This window comes from Tenrec ecaudatus, chromosome X (assembly GCF_050624435.1).
Source record: "Tenrec ecaudatus isolate mTenEca1 chromosome X, mTenEca1.hap1, whole genome shotgun sequence".
NCBI classification, from domain to species: domain Eukaryota; kingdom Metazoa; phylum Chordata; class Mammalia; order Afrosoricida; family Tenrecidae; genus Tenrec; species Tenrec ecaudatus.
In genome coordinates, this window is record NC_134548.1 from 136,375,747 (window position 1) to 136,398,352 (window position 22,606).

The following is a 22,606-nucleotide window of genomic DNA, read 5'->3' on the forward strand; positions in this document are numbered from 1 at the left end:
CCCGATGTCCAAACTATGTGACATAAAGTCTCACCATTCTTGCTTTTAAGGAGCGATCCAGCTATCCTTCTTCCAAGACAGATTTGTTGGTTCTTTCAATATTCTTCTCCATAATTCAAATGCATCAATTTTTCTTCAGTCTTCCTTATTCAATGTCCAACTTTTACATGAAGTGAGGCAAGTGAAAATACCCTGGCTTGGGTCAGGTGCACCTTAGTCCTCAAAATGACATCCTTGTTTTTCATCACTTTAAAGAGATCTGGTGCAATGCATAATTTGACGCACTGCTGCTAACATGAGCATTGATTGTGGATCCAAGCCAGACAACATCCAGGTACATTTCTATCACCAAGGCCATATTTTCCAATACTGCTCCTTCCTCTGGTAGTCATGGCGGCATGGCGGTTATGAGTTGGGCTGCTAAGTGCAAGGTCAGCAGTTTAAAACCACCAGCTGCTCTGCAGGAGAGATGGGCTTTCTACTGCCTTACAGAGCTAAAGTTTTGAGTGACAGTCTCAGAAACTCACAGGGACAGTTCTACCCTTTTCTATAGGGTCACTATGAGTTGGCATCCACTTGACGGCAGCAAGTTTGCCTCGCCTCCTTCCTCTTGCATTCTAATCATCAATACTTATCAATGCATCTTCATTGCATGCTTGATCAAGTTCAGGCTGAAGATGATGATATAATTAGTTAACTAGTTCATCACTAGCTTTAGTGGTTGGTACATAAATTTGAACAATGGCCGTGTAGACTTGATTTCCTTGTATGGGGATAGATATTATTCTATAACAAAAATTGTACTTCAAGACAGATCTTAAAATGCTCTTTTTGACATTCACTGCAACACCATTCCTCTGGAATCTATCATTCCTGGCACAGTAAACCATATGATTTCTTGATTCAAAAAGACCAATATCAGTCCATTTCAGCTCACTAATACTTTGTACATTTCAGGTTCTAATGATTTATTGATGTTTGGTGTGTTTCTTCTCATTTTGAGTCCTGCTCCATAAGCAAATTAAGGTCCCAAAGGCTTTACTTCATTCATGTCATTATGGGGACTCTACTTTGAGAAGACAACTCTTCCTTAGTCATATTTCGGATGCCTCCCAACCAAAAGGGCTCATTTTCTGGAACGATCTCTGACAATGTTTTACTGCTATGCTTGAGGTTTTCAGTATCTGCCCATGTTTCTAAGGTTTTTAGTGGCTAATTCCTAAGAAATGGACAGCTTATTCGTTCTTCATACTCTGTTCTTAGTCTGGAAGCTCTGCTGAAACCTGTTTTCTTTGGGCGACCCTACTGGCATTTGATATACCAGTGACATAGCTTCCAGCCACACACAAGCCACCACAGTATGACAAACTGATAGACAAACGGTGGATAGAAGGATATAATGGGGGCGGGGTATAGAACAGAACTTGGATTTCTAAGGCCAGATAACGACGAGAGGAGCCCTTGATTATTGACGTAAAGGATTCTGCAAGTCACTTTTCTGTCGAATACTGGATTGGCATGCACACACACATACCTATCTATCATCAGTGAGTAATGTGGTCCCTTAAATAATTAGGTGTACAAGATCAAACAGTCAACATTTATCTAAAACCAAAATCAAGATGGCAAGAAGGGAAAAGGCAGCTAGATCAATGGAAACAGAACAAACAGGATGTAAATAATAAGAATGCTGACCAAAAAACCTCACTGCCATCTAGTTGATTCAGACTCAAGAGTGCTGACTCATTGCAAAACTTGTAACCAATGGCATGGAACAATTCCAATAAAATTTATTAAGCTTAATGTGCTATTTGTTCACTTAAAACAAAATGAAAAAACTGTTTAATCAATAGTGTTTAGAATTATCGAAACATTTGCCATTATTCTGTTGAGCAGTGAACTCACAATTTAGTTTAAGTAATGATGTTGTGACACCAAATGCTAGTCTGATTAATAATTTTTATTGTCTTTTCATTTGCACATGCTGCTACCTGCAGACTGAAGGATAAAACCTGATCTTGAATCAAAGAATATTTATAAAAATGATAATACTTATCCTTATGAGTTAAGCAAAGTTTTATAAGAACAGATCAGAGTTGTGCATTCAATAATTCCTGCTCAATCTGCTTCACCTCCTCCACTACAATCCCATTAATGTACCCTCACTTATGCACTTCCTCCTTGTATTTCCCATTTCCCCACATCACCAACTTCTTTCCTAATCCTGTGAACCTTGTCCTTGGGTAAATGCTATCCTTTTGTTCTTAACTGATTGATTACTCTAACATGGAGATGAATATTCAATTCCAGATCCGAAGAGTATAAACCATAGTCGGAGGGAGGGGTCCCACTAGTCTCTATCTGACCAGTAAGCCTAGTCTCTTTTATGCTTCTTGATTCTGTTCTACATTTTTCTTAACTCTATCCAAGGCCTTCTAATGTGATCCTTTTTAGAGCGGTTGGTGGTGGTAGCCAGGCCCTATCCAGATCTAGCCTTAGGGCTGTGGAGACTGATTTTTGCATTGTCCATGTGTCCATTAGATGAACTGCTTCCATATGTTTTGATTTTCATCACTCTTCTTTCCTCTTGATGGGGAGAGACCAGTAGTGGTTCTTTAGATGGCTGTTCGTGAGCTTTTAAGACCTTAGTTGCTACTCACCAAAAGAGGATGTAGAATATTGTCTTTTTGAACTGCTAAGTCAATTGACTTTAGTGTCCCCCCGAAACTATGATGATGGTCCTAAGCCCCCAGATCCAGTGACTCTTTCCCTCAAGAATTATGTCTAAGAAATGTTCACAACTTTTCCCCTTGTAAGTTCCACTATATTAATATCTTTATTACAAAAGTAAATGCATATATACAGATATCCTCCATTAAATGTGTAGATATTTGTGGATATATTCCCACTCCCCCTCTCCCACCTATTCAGCCTGTGTAGAGTTTACCCAAGATTCCCTAGATCCCCACTGTTACAGGATTGTGCATCAAACCCTGTGCCTCTGTTGCCTTTAGCTTCTGCAAACCTCCCAGTGTCTCCCACTGCCTCCATATTTTTTCCCTAACCTCCCTCTTATGGTACAGTGCCTTCCCCTTCTCCCAAGTTAATCTTTGTCTAAGCTATAGCCCTTGACTCTCCATCCCTTCTTCTACCCCTGGCAACCATCAAAGAGGTCTTCTTTTCCTGGAAAAACCTATTCTTGCCTTTTTAGAATAGAGGTTTTATGTAATACTTGTTAACATTGCTATTTAAAAAGTATACCTTTTATTGTGTTTTACACGAAAGTTTACACAGCCAATTAGAGTACCATTCAAGCAATCTATGCACAAATTTTTCTGTGACTTTGATTTCAATCCCTGTAATGTGTCAGCACTCTCCACACAAAAGGCATCTTTTTAGTGCCTTGTATAAAACAATCTGACTGATCATTACACTTCAAAGAGTTTTGAGCCCTCTATGTCACAACAGTTGTAACTAATGAATTTCTTTTTAAATTCTGACTGTTTGGTTATTTCTTCTTGGGAAAGAAGACTGAATTGGTCGAGTGGGTGTTTTATTGGGCTTAACTTGATGAATGGTAGGCTGTAAACCTGAAGAGTGTCTCAGCAGCTCATAAAGGAATAAAAAGTCTCTAATGATTAGGATCATCAATAATTAAGAGGCATATGCTAGTCTTTTGGAATGCTTATAATATTGGAATTTTATCATTTTCTCTTAGGAAGTAGTATAGAAAAGTTTTCCTTAAAAAATAGAAACAACTTCTGATAGCTATTATTATTATTTTGCCATTTCTTGTGCTGCTAATTGATTTATATCTCCTTTTTAGAGTATTTAAAGGATCATAATGTTTTGCCCTGTGAAGTAACTTTAAATTGATTCTCAAAGTGTTTTAGAAGCCATAATTAAACCTGAAAGAATAGAAATGCAGCAAAGACTCCAAGGCTGATCTCATCTTATAATTTTGGCACCTAGACATTTGGATGCCACACCCTCTGGGAAACAAGTCATCTGCTTTCATTGTTGGTAGCCAGCTTGTCATTTACAGCATTAAGAAAATACGTGGCGAGTTTTATAGCTTTGTAAATAAATCAAAAGGCATCGTTGGGGCCGGGGGAGACTGGCTGAAAACATCCCAAATGAATGACTGTATCAAGCATTTCTTGAACACTAACTTATATTTCTTGAACACATGCTGAACTAGATCCATGTATCTACTCTAGAATAAGCACCCTGGGTTTGGCCAGGAAGCAGAGACTATGATCCTGTCTCCAAATCTGATCTGGACAGTGCGTTCTCTAGTGGTTTAGAGGAAATCACTGAGGAGCAGGGGATGCCAGGACCTCCGGGGCCTACTAGGTCACGTGTCTGCCAGCAGTTTGACTCCGCCATTGTTCCTCCCATAAATAGAGTCTGGGATCACTTTCATGGCAGTGAGTTTGGTTTTAATTTAGGAGATGAGAGATGTGGGTGCTGTTCCTAACCCTGTTCCTGAACATTTATTTGCTTATTTTCTTCTTTTCTCACCCCAGCTTCTCCAAGGCCATCAAAGTCTGCTGCTCTGGTATGAAAACCATTGTTCCTGATATTTTTTTCTTTTATAGTAGGGGTCTCATACAGTATTTGTCTTTATAGGATTGACTAACTTCATTCAACATAAAACCTTCCAAAATCATCCATGTTATGAAGTGTTTGACAGTTTCACCATTATTCATAATACTAGCGATGCCTCATATTCTATTGTGTGTATGCACTAAAGTTTAGTTAGCCAGGCTTCCACCGATGGGCATTTTGGTTGCTTCCATCTTCTTGGTATGGTGAATAATGGTGTGGTAAACATGGGTATGCATATATCTGTTCATGTTTTGTTTATTATTTCTTTAGTGGAGAGACTGCTGAGCCATATTGTATTTCTATTTCCACTCATTTGAGGCAGCGCCAGATGGCTTTCTATGGTCGTTACAGGTTGACAGTCCCACCAGCAGTGTGTGAGGGTTCTGATCTCTCCACATCCCCCCCAGCATGGGTTCCTTTCTGTGTAAGCTCTTCCACACAATCTGATGAACTCAAAGGAAGGAGCTAATATGAAAAGGGGTGGATGGAGAGTCAAGAAACACATTATAGAGAATGAGAGGCTGGAAAAAGTCCCATGAAGGGTTAGGATGCTTGGGAGGCAAGCATTATGTTTGAACATAGCTGAAAATTTGGATCCTACTAATAACAGTGAGTAATTGTGCAGTTAAGGTAATATAGATATTATTAAAAGGGTAGTGTAGACATTTATCTACTTTGACATGATATGTTTGAAAGATAAAGGTGATTAGACGGTTGCATATTAAAAAATAGATATTACTGTATAACCATTTTGGAAAGTGATTTTGTGATACCTCAAACACTGGAAATAAACATTCCATTCGCGCCAGCAATAGAGCTGCTCGTTATATACCCCAGAGAAGTAATATACAAAGCATGAATAGACATATGAACTCTTATGTTCATTGCAGGGCTGTTCACAATCACAAAATCTTTGAAGCAGCCCAAGTGCTCATCAGTAGGGCAGATGAAGAAACATTGGTGTATACACACAGCAGAATGTCATGCACGGCTAAAAAACCATGAGGCACCGTGTGATATGGATGGACCTGGAGTATATTATACTGAATAAAGTGAGTCAGTCACAACAGGACAAATGTTGTGTGGGACCACTACTTGAAGGATAAACACCAAGACAAAGACTTGCATACAAAAGGGAACTGACTTTGGAGGTTCCTAAGAGAGGGGAGGGCAAAAGGGTGGGAACATGAAGCAATGGATTAGGTTATTGGCAGATACTGCCTTGAGGGAAAGTTAGGATGAAGATATATAAAAGGGAGAAATCAGAGGAGGTGGAGTGGATAGAATGGGAAGGGGTTGGTGAGTCCTTTGAACTGGTGAATGCAGACTTGCTGGTTTTCATAAGTCCCTCAGCTAATTCACTCCTTCACACATACACACACACACACACACACACACACACACAATTTCATTGTAAAAAGGATTAAACCTGGTGGGTTACATACTGAGCTGCAATTGAGTAACTGCTTATGGGAGAAAGTTAAGACTCTGCTCTCATTAAGATTTCAGTCTCTGAAAAGAAACCCTGATAGCCTGTCGATAAGAATTGGAATGGAGCTCCAGCTCAGGGAGAGGGACATGTCTGATCAGAGCACGTGGGAGTGGGAGCAGAGCACGTGGGAGCAAATGAAGGGGGAGGAAGACAGAGTGGAGCACATCCTGGCCCACCAAGTCTTGAGGATGATATTCCTGCTCAGAGCACCCAATCCACAGAGAAGACCATATGGGTGGCCCCACTATGAGACATTCCTCACTGGCCCATAGCCCTACAGGAGACAACACTGGAGACACAGTGTGGGAATTGCACTCGATCTGACCCCAACACACTGAGGCAAAACACTAAGGGCTTGCAACAGAATAGCAAGGGGAAGAAAGCAAAGAAGTCCCCAGGGAATACCAAAAATAGACTTTGGGGTCAGGTCATGGTACCCCATCAGACTTGACCAGAAAACACTCCTAAAACCCAACGAAAAGTCTTTGAACTAACTACAGGCTTTTCTTTTTTAAAAAAAATCATTTTATTGGGGGGCTCATACAACTCTTATCACAATCCATACATACATCAATTGTGTAAAGCACGTTTGTACATTCATTGTCCTCATCATTCTTAAAACATTTGTCTTCTACCTGAGCCCTTGGTATCAGCTTCTCATTTTCCCCTCCTTCCCCACTCGCCCCTCCCTCATGAACCCTTGGTACTTTATAAATTATTATTTTGTCATATCTTACACTGTCTGACGTCTCTGTTCACCTACTTTTCTATTGTCCATCCCCCAGGGAGGAGGTTACATGTAGATCCTTGTAATTGGTTCCAGGCTCTTCTTTTGTTGTTGTTTTCTCACTGTTTTTTTGTGGTTGTTTTCTTTTGTTGCTTTGTTTTGCTATGTCTTGTTTTTGTGCATGTTATCATCTCCAAAGGTATGTCTAAGTAAGATAGGCTGGATGAACAACCTGAAGGAGAAAACAATGGGACCGATAGATCTGGGAGGACATCGTGGAGGGGGAGGTGGGGGAAAAGGAAGTGGTGTTAACAAACCCAGGGACAAGGGAACAACAAGTGATTCAAATCAGTAGTGAGGAGGGTGTAGGAGGCCTGGTAGGGCGTGATCAGGGGTAATGTAAACAAGAAGAATTACTGAAACCCAAATGAAGGCTGAGCACGACAAAGGGACAAGAGGAAAGTAAAAGGAAATAGAGGAAAGAACTAGGAGACAAAGGGCATTTATAGAGGTCTAAATAAAGACATGTACATATGTAAATATTTTTATATATGAGGATGGGGAAATAGATTTATGTGCATATGTTTATAGGTTTAGTATTAAGGTAACAGATGGACATTGGGCCTCCACTCAAATACTTAATGCAAGAATAATTTGTTCTATTAAACTGGCATTCCATGATGCTCACCTTCCTAACACAATCACTGAAGACAGAGCGGGTGCATAAGTAAATGTGATGAAGAATGCTGATGGAGCCTGACTATCAAAAGATAGTGTCTGGGTTCTTAAAGGCTTGAAGGTAAACAAGTCCCCATCTAGCTGAGAAGCAACAAAGCCCACACAGAAGAAGCATAGTAGACTGTGTGATTACAAGGTGTCAAAGGGATCAGTTATCAGGCATCAAAGAACAAAAAAACATATTATTGTGTGCTCACCTGCCTGATAACGATCTCTGAAGAAAAATGGGTGCATAAGCAAAAGTGATAAAGAAATCTGATGGTGCCCAGTTATGAAAAGATATAGCATATGGGGTCTTAAAGGCTTGAAGGTAAACAAGCAGCCATCTAGCTCAGAAGCAACAAAGCCCACATGGAAGAAGCACACTAGCCTGTGTTTTCACAAGGTGTCAAAGGAATCAGGTATCAGGCATCATCAGAACAAAAAAATCACATCATTGTGAATGAGGGGGAGAACGGAATGGGGACCCAAAGCCCATCTGTAGGCAACTGGACATCCTCTTAAGGAAGGGTTGTAGGGAGGAGATGAGTCAGTCATCAGGGTGCAGTGTAGCAATGATGAAACATACAACTTTCCTCTAGTTCCTAAATGCTTCCTCCCCTCCCACTATCATGATCCCAATTCTACCTTACAAATCTGGCTAGACCAGAGGATGTACACTGGTACAGATAGGAACTAGAAACAGGGAATCCAGGACAGATGATCCCTTCAGTACCAGTGCTGAGAGTGGCGAAACCGGGAGGGTAGAAGGAGAGTGGGGTAGAAAGGGGGAACCAATTACAGAGATCTACATATAACCTCCTCCCTGGGGGACGGACAACAGAAAAGTGGGTGAAGGGAGACAAAATAATAATTTATAAATTATAAAGTGTTCATGAGGGAGGGGGTAGCAGGGTGGGATGGGGAAAAATGAGGAGCTGATGCCATTGGCTTACGTGGAGAACAAATCTTTTGAGAATAATGAAGGTACCGAATGTACAAATGTGCTTTATACAATTGATGTATGGATAGATTGTGATAAGGGTTGTATGAGCTCCCAATAAAATTATTTTAAAACAAAGAGGAGTCCATAGAACCAAAAGAAGAGGCCCACAACCAAAAAAAAAAAAAAAGATGAGACACAGTGTGAGTCCTGAAAGGGCGCAGGAGTGGGCGACACACACACACACACACACACACACACACACACACACACACACCAGTCCTACTCTCAGTCTCTGCTATTTATTCCTTCCTACCCCCATGTGGAAGGGGACTCAGGGGCATGTGTGACGAAATGTTGTTGGTACCGATTGTGTGCCCAGGTTGACCTCCACCTTCCCCTAGATGGCCTTGGTCTGAGCATGCCCAGCTTTGCATGGTCCCAATACGTGTCTAATATCTGCCTGATTTCTTTCCAATCCTTTTATTGTGGCATGGCCAGGTAATTTTTGTTTAAGGTAGACATTCGGTACAGAGAACCCCCTCTATCACCAATCTTCCAACCTTTCACTTTGATAATTATTTTTTACTGTAGTTTATTAAAGATTGTTATGTAGTTAGGTGTCATCGAGTTGGGTCTAACTCATAGCAACCCTATCTATGTATGCATAACAGGACAAAACACTGCATGGTCCTGCGTCATTCTCACAATCATTCCTATTACTGAACCCATCCATGCAGCCACTGTGTCAATCTATCTTGAGGGCCTTCCTCTATTTATCCACCGTTGCACTTTACCAAACATGATGTCCTTTTCTGGGAATTGGTCTCTCCTGACAACATGTCCAAAATATGTCAGAGAGAGGCTTGCTGTTCTTGCTGTTCTAAGGAGCACTCTGGCCTTGCTTCTTCCAATCCAGATTGCTTGTCCATTGAGCAGTCCATGGTACTTTCAATATTCTTCTCCAGCACCACAATCCAAATGCATCGATTCTTCTAGGTACTTTCCTTATTCGATGTCCAACGTTCACATGTATATGATGCAATGGAGCACTTGGGTCAGGTGCCCCATAGTCCTCAAAGTAACATCCTTGCTCTTCAATATTTTAAAGAGGTCTTGTGCAGCAGATTGACCTAAGGCAATTTATCTTTTGATCTCTTGACTGCTGATTCCATGAGCATTGCTTGTGGATCTAAGCAAAACAAAATCCTTGAAACTTTTTCTCCACTTATCATGATGCCACTTATTAGTCTGGTAGTGAGGCTTTTGGTCTTCTTTACATTGAGTTGTAAGCCAGACTGAAGGCTACAACCCTTGATCTTTATCAGCAAGTGCTTCAATCCCTCCTCAATTTCAACAAGCAGGGTTGGGTCATCTGCATATCACAGGTTAAAGACTAGCACTCAAAAAAGAATGCAAGTGTCATCTGTTTGCACAAGAAAACCCTATGACATATTTAAGGACAATATAAATAACTAAGACCAGTGTCAGCAAGAAGTGATGAAAGTACTCGCTGATAAGGATGACTGATTTAGGCTAGTATCTCTGAAGACATTTAGACAGACAGCAGTTCTTTCTTTGACAAAATAACAATCTATAAATTATCAAGGGCTCATGAGGGAGGGGGGAGCAGGGAGGGAGGGAAAAAAAAGAGGACCTGATGCAGAGGGCTTAAGTGGAAAGCAAATGCTTTGAGAGTGATTAGGGCAAAGAATGTATGGATGTGCTTTATACAATTGATGTATGTATATGTGTGGATTGTGATAAGAGTTGTATGAGCCTCTAATAAAATGTAAAAAAAGAAAAGAAAAAAAAAGAAAATGATTAGGGCAAAGAATGTACAGATGTGCTTTATACAATTGATGTGTGTATATGTATGGATTGTGATAAGAGTCGTATGAGCCCCTAATAAAATGTTTTAAAAAAATAACTAAAAAAAAAGAAATTTCCGCATATTCACATTGAGGGTTGGTGTTGTCTTTGGGGAAAACTGACCACTCTGGGAGGGTTGTACTTCTAGATGTAAAAGAAAAGAAAAACCAAACTTTCAAATAAAGATAAAACAGCTCACTGTGATTTTTTTATTGCATGCTAAAAGATTATATATCCATTTAAACCCTGACTCTGGAGCCTTGGGGGGTTGCTAACTGCAAGTTTAGCAGTTCAAAACTACCAGCTGCTCTCGTTGGGAGAAAAATGAGGGTTTCTACTCCTGCAAAGCCACACAGAATTGGAAAGCCACAGGGCAGTACTACCTTATCCTACAGGGTTGCCGGGAGCTGGAATCAACTTGATGGCAGTGAGTGGAGCCCTGACGATCTCTTTGCTTCCACTCTCTCAGACCGTCAATCCCTCTTCTAGCCATCATCCAAGGACATCTTTCTAAAATGTCAACCTGAACATGGTCCTTCCATGGCTGCCCATTGGATACAGGAGAAACAAGTTCCTTCCTCAGCATGGCAAGCCTGGACCCTCTGTGATTAGATTCCTGCCTTTGGTCCTTGATCACCCCTTTCTAGACTTTAGCCAAATGAACTAATTGTAGCTCCAGGAGGGATTCTCCAAGCCTTCTCTCATATGCCTCTCTTAGTAAAGCTCTTTTTTTTTTTTCAGCGCCACGTGGGTTTATTTGTACAACAAACAGCACAAGAAGACACCAGCGCCATGCAGGCAGCAGCCCAGGGCTCACACCAGTCCCTCTCGCCCTCACAGAGAACTCTACTTTGTGGGAGCCTGGGGGCCTTTGGGAGCTTGAGCTGGGGCAGGGGCGCCTTTGGGAGCTTTTGCTGGAGTCGTGGCCTTGGCTGGAGCATCAGCCTTGCTTTGTGCCTTGGCCTTGGGCCGGCAGAGCCTCAGACCCTTGGCAATATGTGCCCGAGCCCGCTTGCCAAGCTTGGGGTGGGCAATGTAGGCCAGTCGGCTGAGCTTGCGGTTGACGCCCATTGGGATCTTGGCCTCGATCTCTGTGGGCTTCACAAGATCCTTGATGGCCTCAGCGCGAGCAGCCGCAGCTGCAGCCTTGGCGTTGTTGGCCTGCATTTTCTTCAGGCCCTTCTTGTTGTGCTTCTTGGCGAAGCGCATGTTTCTCAGGAACTTGGGGTCCACCCCCTTAAGAGATTCGTATCGTTGTGACCGGGGTTTTTTGATGCCGTTTCTGTGCCATTTCCGGGATTGGTTGTGGGTGGTGTGGTTCTTGGATTTGGCCATGTCTGCACCAACGCCTGCAGCTCCCAGAACGCCAGGGACTGGAAGAGAGCGCTCTTTTTTTTTTTTTTAAGTAAAGCTCTTTATCTCTTGTTTGCCTCAAGAATACTATGCCAGAGAGGACCACATGGCCAGCCCCACTATAAGACACGACATCCCTCACTGACCCGTAGCTCTACAGGGGACAACACTGGAGACACAGTGTGGGAATTATGCCTGAGCTGATCTCGCCACACCGAGGCAAAACACTAAATGGGTGCAACAGAACAGCAAGGGAACAGAAGGTGAAGTCCCCAGGGAATGCTGAAAGTGGACTTTCGGGCCAGGGCTTGGTGCCCCAACAGACCGGACTGGAAAACACTCCTAAAGGCCAACAAACAGTCATTGAGCTAACTACAAGCTATTCTTTGTTGTTGTGTTTTGTCTTGTTGGTTTTTTTGGTCATTGGTTTGTTGTTGTTTTGTTGTATATTGTTGCTTGGTTTTGTTCTGCCTTGTTTTTGCGCATGTTATTATCTCTGCAGGTCTGTCTAAATAAGATAGGCTGGATGAACAGCCTGAAGGAGAAAACAATGGGACTGACAGTTCAGAGGGGACATGGGAGAGGGGAAGGTGGGGGGAAAAATAGTGGTGTTAACAAACCCAGGGACAAGGGAACAACAAGTGATCCAAATTAGTGGTGAGGATGGTGTAGGATGCGTGGTAGGGCATGATCAACGGTAATATAGCAAAGAGGAATTACTGAAACCCAAATGAAGACAGAGCATGATATTGGGACAAGAGGAAAGTAAAAGGAAATAGAGGAAAGAGCTAGGAGGCAAAGGGCATTTATAGGGGTCTAAATGAAGGCATGTACATATGTAAAAATATTTATATATGAGAATGGGGAAATAGATCTATGTGCCTATATTTATAGGTTTAGTATTAAGTTACCAAATGGACATTGGGCCACCACTCAAGTACTCCCTCAATGCAAGAACACTTTGCTCTATTAAACTGGCATTCCATGATGCTCACTTTCCTGACACAATCGCTGAAGACAAAGCGGGTGCATAAGCAAATGTGGTAAAGAAAGCTGATGGTCCCTGGCTATCAAAAGATATAGCGCTGTCTGGGATCTTAAAGGCTTGAAGGTAAACAAGCAGCCATCTAGCTCAGAAGCAACAAAGCCCACATGGAAGAAGCACACCAGCCTGCGTGATCAGGAATTGCCAAAGGGATCAGTTATCAGGCATCAAAGAACAAAAATTCGTATCATTGTGTGCTCACCTCCATGAAACGATCGCTGAAGACAAATGGGTGCATAAGCAAATGTGGCGAAGAAAGCTGATGGTGCCCGACTATCAAAAGAAATAGTGTCTGGGGTCTTGAGGGCTTGAAGGTAAACAAGCAGCCATCTAGCTCAGAAGCAACAAAGCCCACATGGAAGAAGCACACCAGCCTGTGTGACCATGAAGTGTCGAAAGGATCATGTATCGGGCATCATCAGAACAAAAAATCATCCTTTTGAATGAGGGGGTAGAGTACAGAGTGGAGACCCAAAGCCCATTTATAGCCACTGGACATCCCCTTACAGAAGGGTCTCGGGGAGGACACGAGTCTGTCAGGGTATCATGTAGCAATGATGAAACATAGAAATTTCCTCTAGTTCCTAAATGCTTCCTCCCCACCTACTATCATGATCCCAATTCTACCTTACAAATCTGGCTAGACCAGAGGATGTACACTGGTACAGATAGGAACTGGAAACCCAGGGTATCTAGGGTGGATGATCCCTTCAGAACCAGTGGTGAGAATGGCGATACCTAGAGGGTGGAGGGAGGGTGGGGTGGAAAGGGGGAACAGATTACAAGGATCTACATATAACCACCTCCCTGGGGGATGGACAACAGAAAATAGTGAAGGGAGACGTCGGACAGGGCAAGATATGACAAAATAATAATTTATAAATTATTAAGGGTTCATGAGGGAGGGGGGAGTGGCGAGGGAGGGGAAAAATGAGAAGCTGATGCCAAGGACTTAGGTGGAGAGCAAATGTTTTGAGGATGAGGGCAATGAATATACAAATGTGCTTTACACAATTTATGTATGTATGGATTGTGATAAGAGTTGTATGAACCCCTAATGAAATGATTAAAAAAAAAAGAATACGGTTCCATTTCAACTCTTTTCCACCTTAGATCCCTTTTTCTGAATCCGGTTTTATTTCTCTAGCTTAAATTCTAAAACGCTTGACGGGTGGAAGGCTGAGGCCTACAGTGGAAGCTCTTATTCCATTTGGAGTTATGACAAATGTTCAGATGGCATTTGAGTCCTTTATGGTACCCCAACAATGTAGCTGTACTTAGAGGAGTCCAGATAAGCCAGGGAAAGGCAGTTTGCCCTCAGCAAGAATGTAGTTTAAAGTAGATGACAACTCAAAAAAAAAAAAAAGTAGATGACAACTCCTAGGCAAGTCCAGGGAGGCAGTAGCTAGGGAACTTGCCTGGGTGTGTCCTTAATGATATACTAGAAAATAACCATGTTATCTAGTTTAAGTTAAAAGTTGGGGTCCTGGTGACTATGACTCAAGTCTACATGGTCATGAGTCACACCCTGACCACCATACAGCCAGGTGATCAAAATGTTCCAGAACTAATCCTGTATGCTTTTAAAAGTAGTGATTATGTAAGTATCCAAATCAGGGTCTTCTCCCCACTTCTATTTCAGTAGCCTCATAGTGATGGGTTGTGCCCGCTATACTCATGCTCTTGTAATGGTATCTTTTTTTCTCTATCGTATCTATGAACACCCTGATTGTGGTTCACTGACTCCATTTGACTTCTGTACTATGTACATGTTGATGGCCTCTCCCATCTGGGATGATTGTATTTGTCCTGTTTAAGGCTTAATAAAAGGGTCTCTATAGATTAACATGCTATAAGGAGCTCTAGTTGCTTAGTAGTTATATGTTGGGCTGCTAATTGCAAAGCCAGCAGTTTGAAACCACTAGCTGCTCTGAGGTACAAAACCAGGCTTTCTACTCACGTAGAGTTAGTCTTGGAAACTCACAGAGGACGGTTCTACCCTGTTCTATGGGGTTGCTGAGTCGGCCTCCACTTGATGGCAGAGAGTGTAGAATATGCTTGAGCCTTGGATCTTATTCTCTCTAGCACATTGCCTACATTCCCCTTGTCAATCCCCTATAGTATTATCTATAACACTTGTCTCTACTTATTTGATTCTACAAAAAAAATGAAGGGAGGCCTGGTGGCTTCGTGGTTTGGCATTAGGCTGCAAAGTCAGTTGTTTGAAATCAACAGCTGCTCCATGGGAGAAAGATGAGGCTTTCTACTCACATAAGGAGCTCTAGTCTCAGAAACCCAGTGGGGTAGTTCTACTCTGTCCTACAGGGTTTCCATGTGTTGGCATCAACTTGTTGGCAGTGAGGTTTTTTTTTCTGTATAGAAGCATCAATGCTTTTGATTTAAGGTATTGGTGAAGAATATTGAATATATCATGGACTGCCAGAAGAATAAACAAATCTGTTTTCAAAGAAGTATAGCCAAATTGCTTCTTGGCAACTAGGCTGGCAAGGCTTCATCTTGCATGAGTAGAAGCGGGGATGCTGCTGGGTCACGGGGTCTGGGCTCCTTGTGCTTCCAGCTGTTCAGGTTCAGTGGTTGCGTCTACCTCTCATGACTAGGACTCCCTGAGGCTGAGGCATCCTGGCCAATTGTGTGGCTGGATGTTCCCTCAGTTGGCTTCTGAGTTAGGGTGAGGTGCCTCTGTGGCACTTAACACCTAGTGGGGGGGAGGAGTTCCTTTATTTTTCACACATTAAAGGTGAAAAAATGAAGGGTGTGGAGTGGTGAGGCTGCCTCCAAGTGCTGCCCAGAAGGCCCCCTGGGCGAAGGAGGGACTTGACTGGGCTATGAGGGGAGTGGGCTTAGAGGTGTGTGGCCTTGACAGCAGGGGGTCATGGATATATGGAGAGAGGATTAGTCTTGATGGTGGCCCTTGTCCCTCCTTCCTCACATACCCTCAGTTGCTTTGCCTCCCCCACCCCAGCCCATTCTGAGGGGATAATCAACTTTCTAATACACTCTGCCTTAGGGCAAGGCTGTTCACACCCCTGGTTAATGGCTGGAAGGAATTCAATAGAGGCTTAATCCAGGTGGACACTCTTCAAATGAATCTTGGACTCTCACTGTGATTCCCTAGCCTTCTGCAAACCTAGTGCTTAGAATTTAGGCTCTAATACAGATAGCACAGGTTCTAGAAATTAACATTGTCATTGTTGTTGCTAGGCGCCATCCAATTGGTTCCAACTCCTAGGAATGTTGTAGACAACAGAATAAAATTCTGCCCAGTCACCCTTCATGAGCCATCCTCACAATTGTTATTTTAAACTAGGCCACATGCCTTTGTTCTGCTCATATGACTGCCTTTTGTCTATATATAGACACCCCCCCATGAACAAAATTCAATGTTCTAGAACTCTCATGTTTCACAATATTATCCATAACTTGTAATGAACTACAGTCAAATGTCTTTGGGTAGCCAGAGAAACATTGGTAAATATCTTTCTGGTACTTTCTGCTTTTAGCTGAGATCCATCTGAAATGTAGCATTCAGTATTACCTGTCCTCTTCTGAATTTGGCTTAAATTTCTGGCAGCTCTTTGTTGATGTACTGCGACAACTATTACAGAGTTATCTTCGGCAAAGTTTTATTTGCAGTTGATATTAATGATGGTATTCACAGATTTCTTCATTTTGGCCATCATCTTAGACAGTAGTTCTCAACCTTCCTAATGCTGTGACCGACCCTTTACTACAGTTCCTCATGCTGTAGTGAACCCCCCAAGCATAAAATTATTTTCGTTGCTACTTCATAACTGTAATTTTGCTACTGTTATGAATTAGGGGACCCCCGTGAAAGGGTCATTCAACCCCCAAAGGGGTTGTGACCCACAGGTTGAGAACCGCTGTCTGAGAAAATTCTAATTGATAGGGCTGAACTAGATAATTCATTCTTCTGTTTCTTTTTTAAAAATTATTTTTAAAATCATTTTCATTCTTCCATTTCAATGTAATAAATATTTATTAATTGTCTACTATATGCTAACATTTATACACATTACTGTCATTAGAGAAAATGTGGACAGAATATGATCCCTCTTATGATTATTATTTACAAGGCATTAAAAATCTAGTTGAGAGAAGATTTGCAAATCACAGCAGAGTACATCCATCTGGGGACAGCAGGGACTGTAGAGATTCTCATTTAAACAGCATTTCAAGATGAAGAAAGTTTTCATGGGGAAGATCTTGGGAGAAGAAAGTAATGTAAGCAAATATAAAGTACAGAAGTAGGAAATGAAATTGTAATTCAGAGTACTAGGTTTGTGGAGAGGAACTCTCGTGGTATAGTGGGCTACAAGCTAGGCTGATAAATGCCAAGTCAGCAGTTTGAAGCCACCAGCCACTTCCCAGAACAAAGAGGCTTTCTATTCCAGTAAAGAGTTGCAGGTTACAGTCTCATATATAGTGTTGTATTCAGCTAGCTTTTGCAAAATGTGTCACGTGTTACACACACAGTTGTTTTCATTTATTCACAACATATGCTGTGCTATTTTGATTTTTGGTTGGTTGGTTGAATAAATTTGTTACAATTAAACACTTGAGGTTAAAAATGATACACCACACCGGTGGTGAGGATGGTGTAGGAGGCCTGGTAGGGCGTGATCAAGGGTAATGTAACCAAGAGGAATTACTGAAACCTAAATGAAGACTGAGCATGATAGTGGGACAAGAGGAGAGTCAAAGGAAATAGAGGAAAGAGATAGGAGGCAAAGGGAATATATAGAGGTCTAAATAAAGGCATGCACATATGTAAAAATATTTATATATGAGGATGGGGAAATAGATCTATGTGCATATACTTATAGGTTTAGTATTAAGGTAGCAGATGGACATTGAGCCTCCACTAAAGGACTTCCTCAATGCAGGAATGCTTTGTTCTATTAAACTGGCATTCCATGATGCTCACCTTCCTGACACAATCGCTGAAGACAAAGTGGGTGCATAAGCAAATGTAGTGAAGAAAGCTGATGGTGCCCGGCTATCACAAGTTATAGGGTCTGGATTCTTAAAGGCTTGAAGGTAAACATGTGGCCATCTAGCTCAGAAGCAACAAAGCACACATGGAAGAAGCACACCAGCCTGTGTGATCACATGTGTCTAAGGGATCAGGTATCAGACATCAACGAATAAAAACTCAAACCATTGTGAATGAGGGGGAGTGCAGATGGGGGACCCAAAACCCATCTGTAGGCAACTGGACATCCTCTTACAGAAGGGTTGCAGGGAGGAGATGACCTAGTCAGTGCAGTATAGCAATGATGAAACATACAACTTTCTTCTAGTTCCTAAATGTCTCCTACTCCCTCCCACTCCCTACTATCATGACCCCAATTCTACCTTACAAATCTGGCTAGACCAGAGGATGTACACTGGTACAGAAAGGAACTGGAAACACAAGCATCCAGTGTGGATGATCCCTTCAGGACCAGTGGTGAGAGTGGTGATATCTGGAGGGTGTAGAAAGGGTGGGGTGAAAAGGGGGAACAGATTACAAGGATCTACATATAACCTCCACCCTGGGGGGTGTACAATAGAAAAGTGGGTGAAGGGTGATGTTGGACTGTGTAAGCTATGACAAAATAATAATTATAATTTATCAAGGGTTCATGAGGGAGGGGGGAGAAATGAGGAGCTGGTACCAAGGGCTCTAGTAGAAAGCAAATGTTATCAGAATCATGATGGCAACAAATGTGCAAATGTGCATAACAATTGATGTATGTATGGATTGTGATAAGAGTTGTACATGCCCCCAATAAAATGCTTTTTAAAAGAAAAAATGATACACCATTATTTGATCCAATTTCATCTCAACTATGTTACACCTGGACATTTTAGATGCTTATCAAAAGTCTTTTATTGGAAGAAAGTTAAGTGTAAGAGAGAAATGTATGACATTTATGATGAACATTTGCTCTGAACAAATTTTTTTAATCATTTTATTGGGGGCTCATACAATTCTTATCACAATCCATACATACATCCATTGTCTCAAGAACATATGTACATTTGTTGCCATCATCTTTCTCAAAGCATTTGCCTTCTACTTGAGCCCTTAATATCTACTGTTCATTTCCCCTCTCCCTCCCCACTCCTCCCTACATCATGAAGTCTTCATCATTCATAAATTATTATTATTTTGTCATATACTACCCTGTCCGACATCTCCCCGCCCCCCTGCCTTCTTCTCTGCTGTCCCTCCCCCAGGGAGGAGGCTATACGTAGATTCTTGTAATCAGTTCCCCCTTTCTACCCCACATTCTCTCCACTCTCCAGGCATCGCCACTCTCACCACTGGCCCTGAAGGAGTCATCTGCCCTGGATTCCCTGTGTTTCTAGTTGCTATCTGTGCCGGTGTTCATCCTCTGGTCTAGCCAGATTTGTAAGGTAGAATTGGGATCATGATAGTGGGGCGGGGGGTGGGGGGAGAGGAAGCATTTAAGAAATAGAGGAAAGTTATATGTTTCATTGTTGCTACCCTGTACCCTGACTGGTTCATCTCCTCCCCACAACCCTTCAGTAAGGGGTGTCCGGTTGGCTACCCTTGGGCCTTGAGTCTCCACTCTGCACTCACCCACATTTCAATGATATGATTTTTTGTTCCTTGATGCTTGATACCCGATCCCTTCGACAGCTCGTGGTCACACAGGCTGGTGTTTTTCTTCCATGTGGGCTATGTTGCTTCTGAGCTAGATGGCCACTTGTTTATCTTTGAGCCTTTAAGACACCAGATGCTATATCTTTTGATAGCTGGGCACCATCGGCTTTCTTCACCACCATTGCTTATGCACATGTTTGTCTTCATTGATCGTATCAGGGAGGTGGGCACCCATTGGGATCATTTTTAGTTCTTTGATATCTGCACCTTGTGGTCAGACAGGCTGGTATGCTTCTTCCATGTGGGCTTTGATGCTTCTCAGCTAGATGGCCGCTTGTTTATCTTCAAGCCTTTAAGACCCCAGATGCTATATCTTTTGATAGTTGGGCACCATTAGCTTTCTTCACCACATTTGCTTATGCACACGTTTGTCTTCAGTGGTCGTATCAAAAAGGTGGGCACCCACTGATATTATTTTTAGTTCTTTGATGTCTGATAACTGGTCCCGTCTATACCTCGTGCTCAGCCAAGCTGGTGTGCCAATTTTTCAAAACTTATTGGACAAAGTTTTGAATCAACTGAATGCCCCAAACCCCCACATGGATTTGAAGTCTCTGATGCCTTTGTTCTCAGAATTATCATTTTTTATTGAATTTATTTCCTATTAAAATGTGTAGTTTCTTTTTAAAAATATTTTTATTTTTGAGAAATGTTTAATGAATTGAAATCATATAACTCAATCCTTGGAGTAACACTAGCCAATAAAAAGAAGACATCAATTGAATGTAGACCCGTTAATTCCCATAAGTGATATGTTTGCAAATAGTTACTTTATGGTTAATTAATTTCTTAAAATGTGTAGTTTCTAAAAATAGTTTCTAAGACTTTTTTGTCAATATCATATAATATTTTTAGAGTGGGTAGATGGGAGTGTTGTTTGTATGTTGCTACACAGCTGACATATTTTGTCTATTTTTTATTATCTTAGTTTGTTAAGTCGCTAGCATAGGGACTGGGGCATCCATTATGCATGCTCAGAGGTTGGAGCTTCTGGCCTTGAAGGGGTGCTATACCTAGGTGGGTGTTATACCTGGATTGGCCCATCTAAGCCAGGTGAATTTGATTCAGCCAATGGGTCGACCAGTATTGTTGACCACACCTCCCAACGGGACCCCTGAAAAGCCAGAGGTTTTGCTCTAGAGCTGTTTCTTTCCCAGTAGGCTGCTACACAATGTAGCACAGCCCGACTGCGGTCTTAAGCGGCCAGGCCACAATCTCACAACTGTGTTGTGGACTTTGTCTGGCTTGTGTTCCATTTACTGTAGAACCTGAAACTGCTACTATTCTCTATAAATTCACTGGGATCACAAACTAGGCTTCAGTGTGAATTCTCGTGCGGAGCCAAGGACCGAGGTACACCTCTACCCTGAGAAATCTAACAATCTCATGTTATATATGTACCATAGCCAACCTCTTGCCTATGAGAAACATGGAAGATAATGTATTTACAGCCATTGTTACAAGTTTTTAATGTGTGTTTTCTATCTTATATATTATAGCACCTTCAAATGTGTTTTTTCTTGATTGAGAAGAGGATACAAAATCCACAATTTTGATAACTGAAAACTGCCAGTTGTTTTGCAGGACTTTTTGTTTGTTTGTTTGTTTGTTTATCCAAAATGGGTTTATTAGAATGGCTTCCCACTCATCTCAACTCAGAGTCTTTTAGTGCTGCTTCCGTCTGAAGGAGCATCCTTCTGGGAGCCTTGCTTTTCCTCCTGTAGGCTGACAGAGGACAGTAGAGCACCCAACACACAAAACTACTGTTTGCACATGGCTGAAGACCGTGGTGATTTTATAGCAGCCTGGGCATTTGACGTCCATGAAGTAGGAATTGGGGCTCTGCACCAGGCGCTTCTTTTTATGTTTTCTCTTCTCTTCTGGAGAGGGGTGAAGGCGAGAGGCATGATTGCCTAGAGGTCGTCAGCAACAGAAAGCGCAGGACTTTCTTATATTGGGTTTCTTGTCTTTCTTGGGTTTTACTTGGCGAATGAATGGGTACATTAGACACTTTTGAATTGTAGTTGGGAATCTACATAGCTTTCATTTTAATCCTTTGATTCTTTGCTGTTTCTACTAACCCATAACATTATTTTTAATAACTTTTATAATAACAACCTAAATAAATAGTCTCAGAAACTCCCAAGGGCAGTTCCAGCCTATGATACTGTCCTATAGATGAGTCAGAATTGACTCAATGGCATTGCTTTTTCAGTATGTGTGTGTAAGGCTACAGTTTATAGTGTGAGTCCTAAAGGCATTTTGAGTTATCTATGTAGATTAGGCCTTCTTTGAATCTTTCAGGACCATTGACCAGCCACATAAAAAGCTTTCCCTGCAGGCATTTGCAATTGCTAAGACTCACCTAGCCAGCCCTGGGAGAGGCAGTCCAGCCCTCAGGGACTTACCTGATGGTACCGTGAATGGAAAATCGGCAGTGCTATAACAGTGGGTTCAAACAATGTGAGGATGGGCCGTGTTCCCATAGCCCTGTACAGTAATGCCATGTATCAGACTACACCACCTAACAACAGTGATTGTATGGCTATTCCTCAAGACTAAGAAGGTCAAAGGGCCTTAGAACCCATTCTCTAAAACTTTCTTATCTCCAGTAGTGTATATTGCCCAATCAAAGCCCTGTCTTGCTTTTGTTGCCTGTCTGTGATGAGGATGAACTGATTTGACATCAATCATGATTTTGTGATGCTTATGCTTTCTTTGAGGAGCCTTGGTTGCCCAGTGGTGACAAGCTGGGCTGCTAACTGCAAAGTCAGCAGTTTGAAACCATCAGCGACTCCTCTGGAGACAGACAGGGCTTTCTACTCCTGTAAGGGGTTCCAGTCTCAGAAACCCAGAGGCAGTTCTACCCTGTCCTGTAGGGTTGCTATGAGTTGGTGTTGACTTGATGGCAGTGAATTTGGTTTGGCAGTGATTTATTTATGATAATTTAGCCACATGGCTGTGGCTGCTTCAGGCTCCATTATGGATTCATGCTGATAGTCTCTCTCATATGGGTAATATGTGTTTGTCTTTCTAGTCCATAGGTTCCCAAACTTACCCTTTAAAAACCCCAGAAAACTGCTCAGCACCTCCCGACAATGAAAACCTATTGTACTCTAGTCAGTCATCCA

At 42.0% G+C, this 22,606-nt stretch overlaps 1 protein-coding gene and 1 pseudogene across 1 annotated transcript; both read right to left on the reverse strand.

The window, feature by feature from the left end:
• Positions 1-11,208: 11,208 nt before the first annotated feature.
• On the reverse strand, positions 11,209-11,697 carry LOC142434404 (large ribosomal subunit protein eL29-like). Its single transcript, XM_075539127.1, has one exon. It carries the CDS (start codon positions 11,695-11,697, stop codon positions 11,209-11,211), a length of 489 nt encoding a protein of 162 aa, XP_075395242.1.
• Positions 11,698-21,140: 9,443 nt separating this feature from the next.
• Positions 21,141-21,326, reverse strand: LOC142434535 (small ribosomal subunit protein eS27-like pseudogene; annotated as a pseudogene).
• Positions 21,327-22,606: the final 1,280 nt, after the last annotated feature.